General features: G+C 46.9%; 1 protein-coding gene across 1 annotated transcript in view; it reads left to right on the top strand.

The window, feature by feature from the left end:
* MINAR1 (membrane integral NOTCH2 associated receptor 1) overlaps nt 1-20688 on the top strand; it is a 109895-nt gene that overhangs the window by 87422 nt on the left and 1785 nt on the right. The window contains exons 2-3 of the mRNA XM_040342190.1: nt 5829-7995; nt 12377-12631. Coding sequence (XP_040198124.1) covers nt 5854-7995; nt 12377-12631 — 2397 coding nt within the window. The 5' untranslated portion in view covers nt 5829-5853. The remainder of the gene's footprint in view (nt 1-5828; nt 7996-12376; nt 12632-20688) is intronic.

The following is a 20688-nucleotide window of genomic DNA, read 5'->3' as shown; positions in this document are numbered from 1 at the left end:
TGCGGTGCGCATAGCGTGCCGCAGCAAACTGTGGGTGTGGCCAAATTTCTCTTGCTGACATCATCACTTTGCCCCCCAGTTAAGCCTAACCTGCCCTCCAGACAGCTCCCGGACGGCAACAGACTTGTGTGTGACTATAGCTTGGTTACTTGGGGAGCCACAGCCCAGTCTTATTAATGTGTTCCGGCATTCAGTCCAGCTGAAACCCGGACTGTCCAGGTGAATCCCGGACATGTGGCAAGCCTACTGTGGAAGGATAAACAGACAGTGACAAGATATATTCAGGTAATCAACTAGAGAGCAATAAATGAGATTTTAGAGCAACAGAGCTCCCAATCCTCTATTAAAGCTGCTTTCAGGGGATTCCAAACCTGAGAATGTCCCCGAGAGCCGAGACCCGCCGAAATGGTAAATAAAGCACAATATGGCGCTTTCAATTGGATTGGTTACCTCTACTATTCCCCCCACTGACACCAATGATGGGGCACTATTCCTCCCACTAGCACCAATGATGGGGCACTATTTCTCCCACTGATACCAATGATGGGGCACAATTCCTCCCACTGATACCAATGATGGGACACTATTCCTCCCACTGACACCAATGATGGGACACTATTCCTCCCACTGATACCAATGATGGGACACTATTCCTCCCCCTGATACCAATGATGGGACACTATTCCTCCCACTGACACCAATGATGGGACACTATTCCTCCCACTGATACCAATGATGGGACACTATTCCTCCCCCTGATACCAATGATGGGACACTATTCCTCCCACTGACACCAATGATGGGACACTATTCCTCCCACTGACACCAATGATGGGACACTATTCCTTCCACTGACACCAATGATGGGGACACTATTCCTCCCACTGACACCAATTATGGGACACTATTCCCCCCACTGACACCAATGATGGGACACTATTCCTCCCACTGATACCAATGATGGGACACTATTCCTCCCACTGACACCAATGATGGGACACTATTCCTCCCACTGACACCAATGATGGGACACTATTCCTCCCACTGACACCAATGATGGGGCACTATTCCTCCCACCGATACCAATGATAGGACACTATTCCTCCCACTGATACCAATGATGGGACACTATTCCTCCCACTGATACCAATGATGGGACACTATTCCTCCCACTGACGCCAATGATGGGGCACTATTCCTCCCACTGAGACCAATGATGGGACACTATTCTTGCCACTGATACCAATGATGGGACACTATTCCTGCCACTGATACCAATGATGGGACACTATTCCTACCACTGACACCAATGATGGGACACTATTCCTCCCACTGACACCAATGATGGGACACTATTCCTCCCACTGATACCAATGATGGGAGACTATTCCTGCCACTGATACCAATGATGGGACACTATTCCTCCCACTGACACCAATGATGGGACACTAATTCTCCCACTGACACCAATGATGGGACACTATTCCCCCCACTGATACCAATGATGGGACACCATTCCTCCCACTGATACCAATGATGGGACACTAATTCTCCCACTGATACCAATGATGGGACACCATTCCTCCCACTGATACCAATGATGGGACACTATTCCTCCCACTGACACCAATGATGGGACACTATTCCTCCCACTGACACCAATGATGGGAGACTATTCCTGCCACTGATACCAATGATGGGACACTATTCCTCCCACTGACACCAATGATGGGACACTATTCCTCCCACTGACACCAATGATGGGACACTATTCCTCCCACTGACACCAATGATGGGACACTATTCCTCCCACTGACACCAATGATGGGACACTATTCCTCCCACTGACACCAATGATGGGACACTATTCCTCCCACTGACACCAATGATGGGACACTATTCCTCCCACTGACACCAATGATGGGACACTAAATAAGTCCCCCCTCCCTCCTTATGACAACGACCTTCATTATGAATCATTTATACGAAACTGCGTCAGACCCGGGATGGATTGCGGGAGATTTTTGGGCCAAAAAAGGTCGATTACGTTTTTCTCCCCTCATCTCTTATGTGTCACATTTAGTAGAAATCGTCTTTTTTTTTTAAAATGAAAAGTTATTCCAGCGGAGGGATCCGGTTTTTAGGTCAGAGAGAAGGCGGGGGGAGGGGAACAGTTATTTTCGATGTAAAGGTTTTTTCGGTCCACTTTAAGATCAATGCCGCAGGAAGAGAATTCAGTTGAGGAGAGATTCCCCCCCCCCCCCAAAAAAAGAGGTTAGACCTGAATGCGGCGCTCTGCGCTACCTCGCCCCCCCCCCCCCCCCCCCGGCGCCGCGCCGTTTTAATTAATATTTCCTCTTCAGTTAATTAGGTTTCCAATTTTGTCGTTTTGATTACTTTTAGCGCCTCTCTCTCTTTACTCAACGACTCGGAGAGATAAAAATAGCAGGAAGGCGCAGAGCGTGAACGCCGCTGCCCGCCGCCGCCGCGTACAGACACATCTCAGGGATGAAGGTTTTATGGAATATTCGGATGAAAAAAAGGATTTGTGTCGTTATTATTAGGAGACTTGTCTGCATTAAAAGCCTTAGGCCCAGATTCTCGTACATGGGCGTAAAACTGTGCGCGTGTAACATATCTGGTTTACGCTACGCCGCCGTAAGTTTTACAGCACTTGCCTGTAAAGTTGCGGCGGCGTAGCGTAAATCCCCCGGCGCAAGCCCGCCTAATTCAAATGAGCCGGGTAGAGGGCGTGGAGCATTTAAATTAGGCGCGTTCCCGCGCCGAACGTACTGCGCATGCGCCATCCGTAAAATATCCCAGGGTGCATTGCTCCAAATGACATCGCAAGGACGTCATTGGTTTCGACGTGAACGTAAATGGCGTCCAGCCCCATTCACGGACGACTTGCGCAAACGACGTAAATTTTTAAATTTCGACGCGGGAACGACGGCCATACTTAACATTGGTTGCCCCTCATATAGCAGGGGCAACTTTACGCAGCGCAAATCCAACGTAAACGTCGTAACTTCACTGCGTCGACCACGCGTACGTTCGGGAATTCGCGTATTTTGCTAATTTGCATACTCGACCGGGAAAACGACAAAGGCGACACCTAGCGGCAAGAAAAAAATTGCATTTAAGATCCGACGGCGTAAAAGCCTTACGCCTGTCGGATCTAATGGATATCTATGCGTAACTGATTCTAAGAATCGGGCGCATAGATACGACGGCCCAGATTAGGACTTACGACGGCGTACATTGCGTTGCGCCGTCGTAAGCCCTTTGAGAATCTGGGCCTTAATTTGTATATCGCCGTTTAGGCGTTTTCTAGGAAAAAGACGCAAAATGAAAAATGGAAATCTCAATCCCCCCACCCCGTATTTTGCAAATAATTCAGAACTCCGCCCATGGGTATTGGATGAAGGCCAATCGGGAGGCGGGATTTAACAACGCTCGTCGGATTCCCCCCCCCCCTCCGGTGCCCCCCACTTTTCCGGGGGGAGGGGGGGACAGAATACCTGTCTTTGACAGCTATCCTTTCCCACTTCCGGGTGTCTGGGCCGCGGCCCGTGAAGTCAGCGCGGGGGTTCCCTCCTCCTCCCTCCCCCGGCCGCCGGGCCAGTTGGAGAGAGGAGCGGGGCCTCGCGTATGCGAAGTAGGGTTTCCCGGCGTAAAGTCGAAAGGCTACACTGCTGGGTACCCTTACCCTTCAATGGTGGCGGCAGCACCCGACAGCTGATGGAAACATTAGCTGCGGGTGCCGACATCGTTGGACTCCAGGACAGGTAAGTGTCTATTTATTAAAAGCTATAAGCGTGTGCTGTGGTCCACCTCTACACTACCTGTAACTACTGTATATATATGCCATATAACGTATATGCAGCAGCACTTACAGTTTTCCCAGGGCTGATCCTAGGCAGGGTGCACAGGGTGCTTTGCACCCAGGCGCCAGCAAAGGTGGCGGCGCCGAAGTGCCAGAGTTCTCCCCTCCCTCCTTGTTTGTGTCCGTTCTGAGCATAGATGTGTGTCCGTCCAGAACTGATGTGTGAGCATAGGGCAGCCCCTTTCAGCCTGGCAGTGCTCGGGGGAGGGGCCGCTCCTCTTCCTGACAGGGTTTCCTGTGGCTGCTGAGTGCTGATGGTCAGGAATGAATTCCTCACACTTGGATCCCGCACTGTCCCAGCCAACTCCAGTTGGAATGCCTCCCCCTCCCATCTCTATCTTGGGCTCAGAGAGAGAACCAAGGTGAGTCAGGGTGTTCAGTGCGCTGTGTGCTGGGGGATGGCATCCCTTTACACATGCTCTGGGCTGCCCCTGCTCTAGATGTTTTATGGCATGATAGATTGCATAGGATACACAGCCCCTGCCCATTCCTGCACTATTAGGTAGATTCAGAAAGAGTTAGGCCGGCTTATCAGTAGATAAGCCGGCCTAACTCAGAATCTGCGCCGACTTCTGTTTAAGAGTATGCTCAAACAGAGATACGCTTAAACATTATCTAAGATACGACGGCTTGCGCCGTCCTATCTTAGATTGCAATATTTTAGATGGCCGCTAGATGGCGCTTCCATGTAAATAAATAAACATAAATAGTAGAATATGTAAATGAGGAGATACGCCAATTCACGAACGTACGCCCGGCCGACGCAGTACTTTTACGCCGTTTCCGTAAGAGATAGGCCGCGTAAAGTTAGAGCTAGGCCCTAGTTGGAATAGTAATGTCAAGTATGGCCGCCGTTCTCGCGTCGAAATTTTTACGTCGTTTGCGTAAGTCGTCCGTGAATCGTACTTAGCCGCAATGCACACTGGGAAATGTAGGCGCCCGGCGCATGCACAGTTAGAAAAAAAAAGTGAAAAACTTAAGGTCAAGCCCTATTAACATAAAACACGCCCCCCTCAAACAGATTTAAATTAGGTGCCCTTACGCCCGCCAATTTAGGCTACGCCGCCGTAACTTAGCAGGTAAGTACATTGTGAATCATGTACTTGCCTAGCTAATTTACGGCGGCGTAGCCTAAACACACTAAGCTACGCCGCCGTAACTGTAGGCACTTCTCTCTGAATCGATCTATATGTCTGCAGTCTTTGACCATCTCCTGTACTGTGTCTGCAGTCTCTGACCATCTCCTGTACAATGTCTGCAGTCTCTGACCGTCTTCTGTACGATGTCTTCAGTCTCTGATCATCTCCTGTAATAAGTCTGCGTTCTCTGACCGTCTCCTATATCATGTCTGCAGTCTCTGACCATCTGCTGCATTATGTCTATAGTATGTCTGGGGGTCTTTCTAACAGACTCTCTAATTGAAGCCCTCTCTGTGTCCATCATAGAGGCCCCCCTCCAGGTCCCAATAAAGTACTCTGCTTCTCTTCCTGTATTTTGTTTACTGTTAAGAGATCATGTAAGGATCCCAGGGTAATGAAGATTTCCGGGGGGGGGGGGGATATCTGTGGTTGAGTCATAGCCATAGAAACATTTGTAAAGGGGAGGGGTTAGTAAAATGACCACGCCCATGTGGGGGCACCAGAAATATTTCTGCACCCAGGCGCCTGTGACCCAAGGATCGGCCCTGAGTTTTCCCCACCAGTGAAGTCCACCTTCCTGTGTTGGGGTGACAACAATGCTGCACTGCTCAGGAATTCAGAGCAGAGTTGTCACTCTCATGTAGACTATTATGGCTGATCGGTGTACTTTTGAAATGCATTTATAAAGTGTCATAATATAGATTTCATATTGCAGATATTTCTTAAAAAGTTAATTGTCAGTGATATTTAAATACCTGTAATAAATAATAAATAAGTAAGCCATTTTTTCTCTCTTATCCCAGGTAGGAGCTTGGACGCCGCCTCATCATGGGAGAAGCTCAGGATTCTTCTTTCCTTCTTGTAAAAATCTTGGAGGATTTGGACTCCAAACAAAACTCTGTTTCCTACCAAGACCTCTGTAAGTCTTTATGTTCCCGCTACGATCTACCTGAACTGGCGAAGCTGCGCAGCCTCCTATATTACACGGCGTGCCAGGACCCAAGCTTTCCCGCAAGCCTCTTCCGAGACAAGATGAGAAACGCCGCGGACAATCAACAGTCTAAAAAAATCATTGCGGCGGCTGATATAGTCACCATATTCAACCTGATCCAAATGAACGACGGGGCTGCCAAAGAGAAAATCCCGATTCAACAGCAGACTCAAGAGAAGGAGGCAATAGAGTCCGATAATGACGTTTTCGCGGGGACAGATATCGCGCCTCACAAGGAAACGCAGAAAAGGGATACCAGCCGGAGCTACTCTATCACCAGGTCCTCCAGCTGCCACAAGGAAGAATGCGAGGGACGTCATACATTCCTCCCCGAACCAAATTTTCTCCTTGGCGTTAAAGAAGAGGGCGAAGGGCGAGCTGGATCGCTTGATCGATTGCAGGCCTTGGACTCTTACGGCATGGTATCTCCTCAGTCTTGTGAAATGCAAAGCACCTATTTCCCTAGCCAGCCGTTATCTGAGCCGGAATCACTGCCGCCTACGCCCAGTGAGGAACCTTTTAGACTTTCAGCCTCTACTGGCCAGAGAAGAAATGTTTTTAAAGACGATTTCCACAGCATGGTTAGAATGTCTCCCAACCTCACCATGAAAAAGAACGAAGGAAAGATAAGTCCCAAGACGGTTTTCTTCAATCACAGTTTTGAGATGCCTTACAGCTCTCACTATCTCAATACGGCTTATTCTTCTTCCGAAGACTTTCGCCGATCAAAGCACGAAAGCTTAGACGATCTTCAGGCGTCCACCTACTTTGGCCCAACAACCGGGCCTGGACTTTTGCACGAGCAAAAAAGATTTGCAAGCAAGCCAAAACCGCTCATAGGGAAGCCAGTAAAAAGCTGGAGTCTAAACACCGAGGAGGTGCCAGATTTCGAACGCTCGTTTTTCAATCGAAAAGAAGAGAATCTGTGTTATCCCAGCACCGGCTTGGTGCAGACGACTAATTTTGTTTCGATGCCGGAGCGTCATCATTCCTATCTACCAGATCTGGCGTTGAAAAATAATGGGAAAAAGTTTTGTGAGCCTCAAGATGTGGAAAAGCAGGAGGCCCTAAGGAGGTTCAGAGAGAAGACTACCAAACCGCCGTCCTGCCAGTACAGCACCGAGAAGACGGAGAGTGTTGGTACACAGACAGAGCAGGCGGAAGCAAAAAAGGGAAAAGAATCAAACATCCCCTCTAACTGTAGTCGTTTTATGGAAGGTAGAGCCAGGAACCAATCTGAGGCAGATTCTGAAATTATAAGCGACGATATAAGTGACATATTCCGATTCTTGGATGATATGAGCCTCTGTGGGTCTTCTGGTATACCACAATCCTCCTGCTATAACAGTAGCGGTTCCCTCGCCCAGGTTTCACGAGCAGACAATGAAAGTTCTCCAGAACACGTAGCCAACAGGTCTAACACCAAACCAACCAAGGGCCCGCGGTCTGAGACGGTGGAGGAAGAAGAGCTAAAAAGCAGCGTCAGAAAACTAGTTAGAAGGATTGGGGAGATCGAGAAGAAGTTAGAGTCCCTGTCAGGTGTCCGGGATGAGGTGTCTCAGGTGCTGGCCAAGCTTAACAGTCTGGATGAGAGGATACAACCACCGGAAAAGGGGAAATTAGAGCCTGAAGGTCAATCTCACAGTGATGCCCATTCAAGCACCAGGGCATCTCCAAGTCCATTTCAAGATCCAAACTCGTCCCATAATGGGAGTGTGGAGAACAAGCCAGACTGTTGCTGTCCTGATGGTACCAGTGGCGCCACAGAAAGTCTTCGGGTTAAAGCCATGAAGAAAAATATGTTCGCACAAAGGTCAGTCCGTTCGTTGACCGAGGATATTTCTATCATTGAGACCAAGCCAGCAAACCTGCAACATGAATGTCGATCTTGGGGATTTCCCAAACAGGCTAGCATATCTGAGGAAGAAAAGAAAGATAAAGGGGGGTCAAGCAGAGACTGGCACCGCAAATCCAAAGAGGTAACAAAACATATTCATTTTTTAAATGATATCTATAGTTGGAATATCTATTTTACTTTATTTATGGTCGAAGTCCTTTGTCCGATACGGATATGAACAAGATAGATAGACTTAAAGCGGTAGTTCACCCTCAGTGTCAACATTGTACCATAAAATCAGGCATTGTAGCGCGAGCTACAGTATGCCTGTCTCGAATTTTTTATCCCCGTACTCACAGTGTACTGGTACATTATAGATTCCGACTCCCGCGGGGAATGGGCGTGCCTATGGAGAGGGAGGATGATTGACGGCCGGCTCTGGCACGTCACGCTCCCCGAAGACAGCCGGAGTAGGTCTCGGCTCTTCACGGCGCCTGCGCACAGGCTATGCGCAGGCGCCGTGAAGAGCCAAGCCTATTTCGGCTATTTCCGGAGAAGCGTGACGCGCCAGAGCCGGCCGTCAATCACCTTCCGTCTGGATTGGAACGCCCATTCCCCGTGGGCAGTCGGAATCGTCTATGTACGATTACACAGTGAGTACGGGGATAAAAAATTCGAGACAGGCATACTGTAGCTCGCGCTACAATGCCTGATTTTATGCTAGAAGAAAAAAAAAATTTTTTTCTTGTTAATAGGGTGAACCCCCGCTTTAACATAAGACTTACCACATGAAATAGACCTGAAGTGTGCCCTGATCTGATGGACGGTATGCCAAGATAAGGGGGCATACCCAAGATTAGAGATGAATATTTTGTGGAGAGAAATGAATTTGAGAAATGCCCTAAAAAGGGGATGGCATGGTGGGTATCGCTCACAGGAAACCAAAAATGACCACAGGTGAGTGGGCTGGTTAAATACCCCGGGCTCCTCCCATAAATTCAGGCCAGCATACTGGCCTTGTTACTTAATGGCAACTAACTTCATCGCATTAGCTATCTCCTGTCCTGAACCTGGCATTTGTACCCTCTCCTTCTGTTTAGTATATGCTTTTACAACTTTTAGAACAAAGTCAACGCAGTATGTTAGTACAGTGGAACCTCAGATTCCGAGCAACCCGGTTAACGAGCGTTTCGCAATATGAACACTGTATTTAAAAAAATCCTAACTCGGTTTGCGAGTGTTGTCTCGCAAACCGAGCAGGATTCAGGCCAAAGCGGTGTGCAGTACCGCGTTTTGGCCTGAGGTGGGCGGGGGGGGCGCCGGAGCCGAGCGGTTTTTATTGGACAAAAGTTCGCTCTGCAAATGGACACATTTTTCGGCAACAAAAGTCCTACGGTGCAAAGTCCTATCGTGTGTACAGAAATCCATCAGACTTTTGTCCGAAGTGCAAATACGCATGCCCAGAACCAATGTTAAAATCAACCAACAATAGCAGAAGTTGACCAAAGGGTGGCGGTAAAAAGCAGAAAAGAGCAGAAAAAACACGTGATGTTGTGAAAGTTTTAGGAAAGTTTGCAGAAAAGTCCGAGCGTGTGTATGCTATGGGTGTGCCCGGCCAACTCCCTTCGGACAAAAATCCACAAAAAAGGTTTTTGATGGTCGGTTGTGTGTACGAGGCTTTAGTGAACCATACACCAATGACGAAAAAAATCTAAATAGCAACCTAACGGAGAAAGAGAAAGCCTAACAACCTGACTATATACAATATATACACAAAATGGGGAACACAGAGCAACCAGCTACACTGGGAAAGGGGAACCAGGAATGAGATAAGAAACAAGAGGAGAAGATAAGAGGCAGTAGGGCACAGGATGTAGGGCAGGATCAGAATAAATGGCACAGAGTCTCTGGCAGCAGAGCAAAACAAGGAGCGAGAGGCGAAAAATGGACCAAACATAAATACCCTCCCAGCAGCCAGCATCAGGTGGAAAATGTTTACTGGGATCTGGTGGCTTCTGGGAGACACCTACTGGTGGACATTGGAAATAAAAACCCTCTGCTCTGTGAAGCATAGTGCCACCAGCAGGTAATCCAGGTCCTGACAATATGATGGTGTCTGATGTAAGCAGTACTTTGATGGGGACCCAGATGTAACAGGAGGCTCTGATGTAAGGGGGGACTTTGTTGGGGACTCTAATGAAGACCCTGATGTAAGGCAGCAGAGCAAAACAAGGAGCAAGAGGCGATAAAAGGGCAAACATAAATACCCTCCCAGCAGCCAGCGTCAGATTGAAAATGTTTACTGGGATCTGGTGGCTTCTGGGAGACACTTACTGTTGGACATTGGAAATACAAACCCTCCGCTCTGGAAAGCATAGTGCCACCAGCAGGTGATCCAGGTCCTGGCAATATGATGGTGTCTCTGATGTAAGCAGTATTTTGATGGGGACCCAGATGTAGCAGGAGGCTCTGATGTAAGGGGGGACTTTGTTGGGGACTCTGATGTAAGCAAGACTCTAATGAAGACCCTGATGTAAGGCAGCAGAGCAACACAAGGAGCAAGAGGCGATAAAAGGGGCAAACATAAATACCTTCCCAGCAGCCAGCATCAGGTGGAAAATGTTAACTGGGATCTGGTGGCTGCTGACTCTAATGAAGACCCTGATGTAAGGGGGAACATTGATGGGCTCAAGTTTATTTGGAATTTCTTTGCTTTGTTTTACTGAAGTTCTTTCTCCATTTTTTTTTTATCATATAATGCTGATTACAAAAAAAAAGCTCCAAGTAAAATGTATTCATTCATTTAAAAAAAAATGTTCTTTTTTTTTTCGGTCCATGCCTATTTGTAGAACATATAATGTGGCCCTTGTACTGAAAAGTTTGGAGACCCCTAGTGTAAGTGATAGACACTGAACGGTTGCCCTTTTTCCTTAATGGCGGTAAGCTATGATAGCAGACCTTATGCCCCGTACACACAGTTGGATTTTCCTCCAGTAAAAGTCTGATGTGAGCTTTTGTGTAGGCTTCATCGGACTTTGGCTGTTGGAATTTCCGCCAGCAAAATATTGAGAGCAGGTTCTCAATTTTTCCGACGGGAAAAATTCCGATCGGAAATTTCCGATCGTCTGTAGCAATTCCGACACGCAAAATTCCGACGCATGCTTGGAAATAATAACGCGTGCTCGGAAGCATTGAACTTCATTTTCTCGGCTCGTCGTAGTGTTGTACGTCACCGCGTTCTTTGAGGGTCGGAAGTTCAGAGAACTTTTGTGTGACCGTGTGTATGCAAGCTGAGCTTGAGCGGAATTCCGTCGGAAAAACCATCCAAGGTTTTTCCGACAGAAAAATCCGATCGTGTGTACGGGACATAACAGCTCTAGAAACTGCAGCGGTAAAGCAACAATGGCAGCCAGATTTTCTTCTGTCCAGAAAGACAGGGGCCCGGATTCACATACATCGGCGCATATTTATGCGGGCGTAGCGTATCTAATATACGCTACGCCGACGCAGCGCACAGAGGCAAGCACTGGATTCACAAAGCACTCGCTCTTAAAGATACGCTGGTTTTCCTCGGCGTAAGCCAGCGTAGGTGGAAGTGGGCGTGAGCCATGCTAATGAGGCGTGACCCCATGCAAATGATGGGGCAAGCGCCATAGAAGTACTTAAAATGAACGGCGCATGCGCCGTCCCGTGGCCGTATCCCTGTGCGCATGCTCAGAATCACGTCGGAACTACTCCCTAAGATACGACGGATCACTGCCTACGACGTGAACGTAACCAACGCCTAGTCATATTCACGTACAACGTAAACGACAAAAGATACGACGGCTTGTGTTCCCTGGTCCATACCTTTGCATGAGTTGCGCCTCCTATAAGGGGAATAACTTTACGCCGGACGTATGACTTACGCAAACCGCGTATATTATGCGCCAGGCGCAAGTACGTTCGTGAATCGGCGTATCTCCCTCATTTGCATATGTGCATAGAAAATCAATGGGAGCGCCAATTGCGCCCAGCGTAAATATGCGCCCACGATACGCCGGCGTAGGAAAGTTACGTCGGTCGGATGAAGCCTATTTTCAGGCGTATCTCAGTTTATGGGCACGGCGCATAGATACGACGGCGCATACTTACACTTACGCGGCGTATCTCGAGATAGATACGTCGGCGTAAGTGCTTTGTGAATCCGGGCCAGGAAGTTTACTTGTAGCAAAGTCTTCAATAAAGAACATTAAAAAAAAGAATTTCCTGAAGTCTTCCAGAAAAACCTTCCAATCTCCTGGGGTTCATGACAATAATCTGATGTTCAGCTTGATCAATTCCTATTATTCCCATAATTGTAGACCTTTGGAAAGGCCGTTTGCACGTTCCCTCATAATTGTATTTAGATGTAGAAGAGTTTAGCTAGACATAAATTTACAGAAACACAGAAGCATGACAACGTGACATTGTACGCCTTTACTTTGTGCAATCTACAAATCACTGCTTTTGTTTATTTTTGTGTTGTTCTCCTACATGATCAGGTCGAACGCCAACATGAAATACCTCATTTGCACAGAATTCCCAAGTCATCCAGGGATTCGTATATGGTGGAGCAGGTGTTCAGTCCTCACCCATATCCAGCATCTCTCAAGTCTCACATGAAGAGCAATCCGATTTACACGGACATGCGCCTGACGGAGATGGCGGAGATAAAACGGACCCAACCCTCATGGACCATAGAGGAATACACACACAACTCAGGGGAGAAAGGCCGGATGACCGCACTAGATCTTCAGGTAGGTGGTCATATACTTCATCTGTAGGCATGAATTATATATCCCCCCCCCCCCCTCCCCTGGATCAGGATTACACAATACCTGGAAACCTTCATGCTGCCCATGCCTAGCTTAGTGGCTGATGAATACACCAAACTCCCTAAATTCAACCAGGGTGCCTAAAAATGTCCCTATATCTCCATCTTTTGGCTCCGCAGCCAGATTATTGAGTATCCACAGAAAATGTGGCCATGTTGACCATGTTTAACTATTTTTTCATGCTTTGAGTAGTTGCATTCAAAATGAGTGGACTACCTAATAGACATGTGAAATATTTAGTTTCGGAATTTCGTTTTCGTCCGAAAAATAAATTTATTTAGTTACTCCTGAAATTTGTTTTAATTTATTTCGTTTTTCGTTAAAAAAAATGCATTAGTCCGAAAATACAAATTAATTAAGGTCGAATCTGTCATTGAAGGCTTATGGTGTCTGTCGAATGTTCTAAGGCCTCGTACACACGAGGGGACAGTCCGATGAAAACGGTCCGCCGGACCGTTTTCATCGGACATGTCCGCTGGGAGATTTCGGTTTGATGTACACACCATCAAACCGAAATCCGCGGTGACGTGGCCGCACCGTCGCCGCGACGATGACGCGGCGACGTGCGCGACCCTGGAAGGTCAATGCTTCCACGCATGCGTCGAATCACTTCGACGCATGCGAGGGCTTTCGGCCGAGCGGACAAGTCCGGTGAGTCATACAGACGACCGAACATGTCCGACGGACAAGCTTCCAGCGGACATGTTTCTTAGCATGCTAAGAAACATTTGTCCGCTGGAAACCTGTCCGATCCGCTGGAAAATTGTCCGGTCGGACGTACACACGACCAAACATGTCTGCTGAAACTGGTCAGCGGACCAGTTTCAGCGGACAGATCCGGTCGTGTGTACGAGGCCTAAGAAGATTCGACGGAATCTTAAAAAAAAAAAAAAAAAAAAAAAAAGATTCGACGGAGCAACGAAACTGTACGATGCCGCAATCTTAGGCCTCGTACACAGGATAGCCAGAGGACAGCGGTCTAAAGGACCGTTTTCATCGGTCAAAACGGATCGTGTGTGGGCCCTATAGGTTATTTAACCTTCGGTTAAAAAAATAGGAACTTGCTTTAAAATTTAACCGATGGACGCCTAACCGATAGGTCAAAACCGATCGTTAGTACGCACGACCAGCGGTTAAAAACCCACGCATGCTCAGACTAAATGAGGGGACAGGAACGCTCGTTCTTGTAAAACTAGCGTTCGTTTTGGAGATAGCACATTCATCACGCTGTAACAGACAGAAAAGCGCAAATCGTCTCTTACTAACACAAAATCAGCTAAAGCACTCCCAAGGGTGGCGCCATTGGATTTGAACTTCCCCTTTATAGTGCCGTCGTACGTGGTTTACGTGTCTGCGTTCTGACACGATCGGTTCATTAACCGATGGTGTGTGGGCGCGACGGACCATCATTGGTTAACCGATGACAACGGTCCTTCGGACCGTTCTCATCGGATGGACTGATCGTGTGTACGAGGCTTTACATTTCCGGTCGAATGTTCCGCCTACAAGCTATAGAAGAATTCTAATGTATGACTAATAATAATTATATTTATTAATTATTATTACTAGTCAACCAACATTAGAATTCTTCTATAGCCTATGGGCAGAGCATTTCACCATAAATGTCCGTTCGCTGCGATCGTATGTTTCTAGCTACTTCGTCGAATCTTCATGTCTCTCTATGTCGAATCTTTTCTCTCTATGTCGAATCTTCTTCATGTCTCTATAATGTCGAATCTTTTCTCTCTATGTCGACTCTTCTTCATGTCTTTATAATGTCGATTCTTTTCTCTCTATGTCGAATCTTTTCTCTCTATGTCGACTCTTCTTCATGTCTCTATAATGTCGAATCTTTTCTCTCTATGTCGACTCTTCTTCATTTCTCTCTATGTCAAATCTTTTCTCTCTATGTCGAATCTTTTCTCTCTATGTCGACTCTTCTTCATGTCTCTATAATGTCGAATCTTTTCTCTCTATGTCGACTCTTCTTCATGTCTCTATAATGTCGAATCTTTTCTCTCTATGTCGACTCTTCTTCATGTCTCTATAATGTCGAATCTTTTCTCTCTATAATGTCGAATCTTCTTCATGTCTCTATAATGTCGAATCTTTTCTCTCTATGTCGAATCTTTTCTCTCTATGTCGAATCTTTTCTCTCTATGTCGAATCTTCTTCATGTCTCTATAATGTCGAATCTTTTCTCTCTATGTCGACTCTTCTTCATGTCTCTATAATGTCGAATCTTTTCTCTCTATGTCGAATCTTTTCTCTCTATGTCGACTCTTCTTCATGTCTCTCTATGTCGACTCTTCTTCATGTCTATCTATGTCGAATCTTTTCTCTCTATGTCGAATCTTTTCTCTCTATGTCGAATCTTTTCTCTCTATGTCGAATCTTCTTCATGTCTCTATAATGTCGAATCTTTTCTCTCTATGTCGAATCTTCTTCATGTCTCTATAATGTCGAATCTTTTCTCTCTATGTCGAATCTTTTTCTCTCTATGTCGAATCTTTTCTCTCTATGTCGAATCTTCTTCATGTCTCTCTATGTCGAATCTTTTCTCTCTATGTCGAATCTTTTCTCTCTATGTCGAATCTTTTCTCTCTATGTCGAATCTTCTTCATGTCTCTATAATGTCAAATCTTTTCTCTCTATGTCGACTCTTCTTCATGTCTCTATAATGTCGAATCTTTTCTCTCTATGTCGAATCTTTTCTCTCTATGTCGAATCTTTTCTCTCTATGTCGAATCTTTTCTCTCTATGTCGAATCTTCTTCATGTCTCTATAATGTCGAATCTTTTCTCTCTATGTCGACTCTTCTTATTGTCTCTATAATGTCGAATATTTTCTCTCTATGTCGAATCTTTTCTCTCTATGTCGACTCTTCTTCATGTCTCTCTATGTCGAATCTTTTCTCTTTATGTAGAATAATATTGGACTAATAGAGTTAAGGTTAGGTACATTCGACCGCAACGAAAACGAAAATAAAGCATTTGTTTATGTCGGATCTTTTCGGTTTTCGTTTTCTGTGCTTTGGTTATCGTTTGTTAAAACGATAACGAAAATACCTGAAATTTCGGACGAAAATGCATTCGGACGAAAACGAATGCACATGTCTACTACCTAATGCAGTGCGCTGCGTTGCATCTCAATGCATGGAAATTGTGTGTTTGTTACATACCTGGTTGGAGGCCAAAGTGACGAGATGGCTTTCATTGAGGCTAAGCTCCGAGCACCGCAGGAGGCGAGGACAGGGAATGCAGGGCTCAAAAAAGCACAGTTTGCCTGCTGGAGACTGCTTGTGGCTGGAGGGTTGCTAGACAGGGCATGTAACGACACCCCGAGTATGAAAGGGTTAAAGTAATTTAGGACATTCCATTCCCAAACACAAAGGCAGCTACCGAACGATCCAACCAGCCGAGCAAGAAACCCATACGAATAATTCTCCCCCAAATACGAGACGAGGCTCCATGTTGTGGGTCAAACAGGAATGAATCTTTATTGAAAGCAATACAAGTTTTATACACAGTCAAAAGAGGAGGTGAATACCTCCTGCTCATATTACTCTGTGACCAGAAAACTAATTAACATGAGCTCATTAACTAATCCCTTTTGACAGCCTATATGACTTAGCGACATGACCTGTAGGCCAGACTTGCCGTCTTGTAGCTCAGAAGACACAATCAACATTTTCACAAATCAACACAGAACTCCTTCTCACAATAGCAGAGTTAATTAGCCCAGACAACAATGGCTGAAAGAGAAGCCATACTAGACTCATTTACATTATAACAGACAGACAGGTGTCTGGAGTTGACATCAGCACCTCCTAACAGTATGAATCAGTCAGTCTTTCTAATATGGCATATACAGGGTTCCATTTTAAGTAACCCAAGCCACATTCTCAATGTCCATTATTTTCTTGCTCACCCTGTGCCCCTGATAGACACAGGGTCACGTAGACATAAGAGGTGCATGGGGAGCTGAAATAAGGGTATCCCATACTTTCCAAGGGATTCTGATTTCCACAGGCCCTCCCGTCACAGGGCGTCCAGGTAGTCAGACATAGTACTGGAACCCTAGAAGGTAAGGCAGGCCCAGAACAGCAATAAGAGGTAGGCGGCACCTGTGACAGGTAGCAGGTCAGTATGGCAGAGCAGAACTGAAGCGGAGTAGTCAGGACCAGAGTCAAGGTCATGCACAGAGGTTCAAGAAGATGAGGCGGCAAGAGCGTAGTGAAGACAGAGCTAAGGTCATGCAGTGGAGCCGGACATGAGGACAAGAGAATGGTCAGAAGGTCATGCACTGGTGGTCGGAGAAGGCAGATTCTGTAAGAGTACGCAGAGGTAAGAACCAGAAAGCACGGGTCCAGAGGGAAGCCGGTACGGTAACGGGAAGTCCAAGAAGCACAGGAAACACAGGAAAAAGAGCACTGGGGAGCCAAAGATCAACCGACAATCTCTGAAGGCGGCTGTCCTCCTTATAAAGGGCAATTGGCACCAGTTTGGGTCAAGGGTGTGCGCCAGTGCGCATCTCTGTGTCAGCACGCATCGGCGCATCCTTATTGCATCCTTGCATATTTCCTATGCGTGTGTGCGCATTCCTGAACAGACGAGCGTCACCATGTAAGGTACTGGCAATGGTGCCAGGTCTTCACTTCGGGCAACTCGCACCTTTTGGACTAAGTAGCATCCTGACAGTGTGGCAGAGCAGGGTGGCCTTAATCTCTGCAGAGAAGAAATAAAGTAATATCTATCTGGCTGTGGTAAACAGGAAAATTCCCCCTACCACTCATGATATGTATGTTTATATGTTTTTTTTTGTTTTGTTTACTGCTGTATTATTTCTGTCTGTTTTCATTATCTTTATACAATCTTTGTTTTACTAAAAATGGGTTTCTAAAGAGGCAGCAGAGCAGCTTGCTTTGCAGCCTACTTTGTCTTAGGCCCCGTACACACGACAGGATCTGTCCGTTGGGATTTATCCGTGGATCAGTTCCAGCAGACAAATCCGGTCGTGTGTACGGCCTAGCAGACATTTTTCGGCGGACATTTGTCCAGCCGACCGGTTTTCAAGCGGATAAAAATTTCTTAGCATGCTAAGAAATCTATCCGCTGGAAACCTGTCCGTCGGACTGATCCGGTCGTCTGTACAGACTCACCGGATAAGTCCAAGCGATCCCCATTCCTCGCATGCGTGGAAGTGATTCGACGCATGCGTGGAAGTATTTACCTTCCAGGGTCGCACACGTCACAGCGTCATCGTCGCGGCGATGGCGCGGCCACGTCACCACGTATGTTTTCCGCGGGGATTTTGATCTGATGGTGTGTACAGCCCATCAGATCAAAATCGGGAGCAGAAATGTCCGCTGGAAACGGTTCGGCGGACCGTTTCCATCGGATATCCTCTCGTGTGTACAGGGCCTTAAAGAAACCTTGACGAGTAGTCGTTGCTGTAATGACCTTTACAGTAAATAACCAGTGTAGCGGTCAGGGGTTAACGCCGTTACGATATTTCATTCCACCAACCCAAGACAGCTTCCGACACTCCACAATCCAGCAGACAGGACCCATTGGATTTCCCCCCAGATTAAGGAGACACAGCTCTGTTCTCTGGTTCCAAACAGACAGATCTTTTAATGGTAAAACTCAGGTTTTTATACAGTTAGAAGCCCCAAGAAACAATGGCTTAACTCCACCCACAACATGACACAATGGGAGCTCAATACACATTCCTTTAGATAATGCCGTTCAGATAATCTACATGAGCTAATTACTAGTCATTTACCCAGACGTTCCGACTCCGCGATAAGCTATTCTCACCTGCTACACAATACACATTCCTTTGGTAAACATAAGTCAGACATCTGACCTTTTAGATTGTGTTAATTCACAACACATATTAGCATCAATAGAACTTTCACACAATACAGGGTTAGTTAGCATAGCACCATGAAATATCTTAGGAGCCAGGCTTAATTAACACAATAGACAATAGAATGCAATCACAGCAAGCTTTCATCACTACAGCTAGGTAGCAGGAGGTGATTAACATCAATTAACATCTCAACAGTCTATGTTCCACATTGAAGGAGACACTCTATTGACCTGTTGGGTTCAGAATGAACAACTTGTAATATTTCAAGATATCCTGCAATATATGAATTATCATTACTGTCCCATCTCATGTAATCCATGATATCAGTTCTCAGTCATCCTATGCCCCTAGTGGACATAGGATGACCCTAGACCCAAGAGTCATTGGTGAAGCTGACACAGGAGTACCCCGCATCCTTCAAGAGCCTCTGGGTCCCCCGGGCCATACCGTTACAACCAGCATATTTTAGCACAAATGGTCACTGATGTAAAAAGCAGGCCAGATCGCCACCTGTTGGCTGGATAGAAGTTCGCATAATATCAATAGTCAATATTTCATATTCACGTGACTTTTTTACCCTGATCATAATAAACAAATACGCAAATATGTACACACCCTATACATCTAACTATCCTATAAGATTCATCTAATAATATCTATGGGATAATAACAGAAAACAAAAAATTCAAATACTTACCGTAATTTTCCTTTTCTGATGAGCTCCATGGCCGCACAGTTGGTTATAGGCTCGCCCCCCCCCCCCCCCCCCCAGGCTTACAGGATTTAACTTATATAAATTAGAGCCCACCTACAGCCTCGACGTTCTGTAACTAGTCCTACCAAGCTGGGTGGGCTCTGTGCTGCCATGGAAAGAAAAATTACGGTAAGTATTTGAATTCAATTTTCCGTTTTCCTGACGGCTCCATGTCAGCACAGCTGGGAACACTAACTAGCCAAAACAGGGGAGGGATAATGCTACACACTCCTCAATTCTGACTAAAACACGCCGAGCCTGTAGGTGGGCTCAAATTTAGAGTCAAACATATTTTATTGCGTTTGACAGAATAAAATAGTACAGATAACATTCAAATGTCCACAACTCAAGGAAATACAATGCAGATCCCACTGTCTGCTCATTGCAGGAAACATTATCAACAAAAACACTAACACCCCGCCGTCTCCGGGAGCGGACAGTGTCACCAGTGGCGTCACTAGGGTTGGTGTCACCCAGTGCGAAAACAAAAAGGTGTCACCCCCCCCACCAACTATAGTCCCCCCTCCACTAACTACAGACCAACCTCCCGCAATATAGATCCCCCTCCCTCAGTTCAGACCCTCTCACTAAGTACAGACCCCCTCCATCAATATAGACCTCCCCCATCAGTGCAGACCCCTCCATCAGTGCAGACACCCCATCAGTACAGACACCCCCACCTAAGTGCAGACACCCCCACCCAAGTGCAGACCCCCATCAGTACAGACACCCCCACCTCAGTGCAGACCCCTATCAGTACAGACACCCCCACCTCAGTACAGACACCCCACCTCAGTGCAGACCCTCATCGGTACAGACACCCCCCACCTAAGTACAGACACCTCCCCTCAGTGCAGACCCCCACCAGTACAGACACCCCCCACCTCAGTACAGACCCCTCCATCAGTGCAGACACCCCATCAGTACAGACACCCCCACCTAAGTGCAGACACCCTCACCCAAGTGCAGACCCCCATCAGTACAGACACCTCCCCCCACCTCAGTGCAGACCCCTATCAGTACAGACACCCCCCACCTCATTACAGACACCCCCCTCAGTACAGACACCCCCCGCCTCAGTACAGACACCTCCCCTCAGTGCAGACCCCCATCAGTACAGACACCCCCCACCTCAGTACAGACCCCCTCAGTACAGACACCGCCCCCCCCTCAGTGCTGACACCCTCCACCTCAGTACAGACACCCCCAACCTCAGTACAGACATCCCCCAGCAGTGCAGATCCCCCAGTGCAGACTCTCCTCAGTACAGACACCCCCCTCAGTGCAGGACCCCCCCAGCAGTACAAACACCCCCCAGTGCAGACCACCCCCCTCAGTGCAGACCACC

The sequence above is a fragment of the Rana temporaria genome, chromosome 3 (assembly GCF_905171775.1).
Source record: "Rana temporaria chromosome 3, aRanTem1.1, whole genome shotgun sequence".
Taxonomy (NCBI): Eukaryota; Metazoa; Chordata; class Amphibia; order Anura; family Ranidae; genus Rana; species Rana temporaria.
Note: the sequence above shows the minus strand (reverse complement) of the source record. Positions and strands in the feature narration are given on the sequence as shown.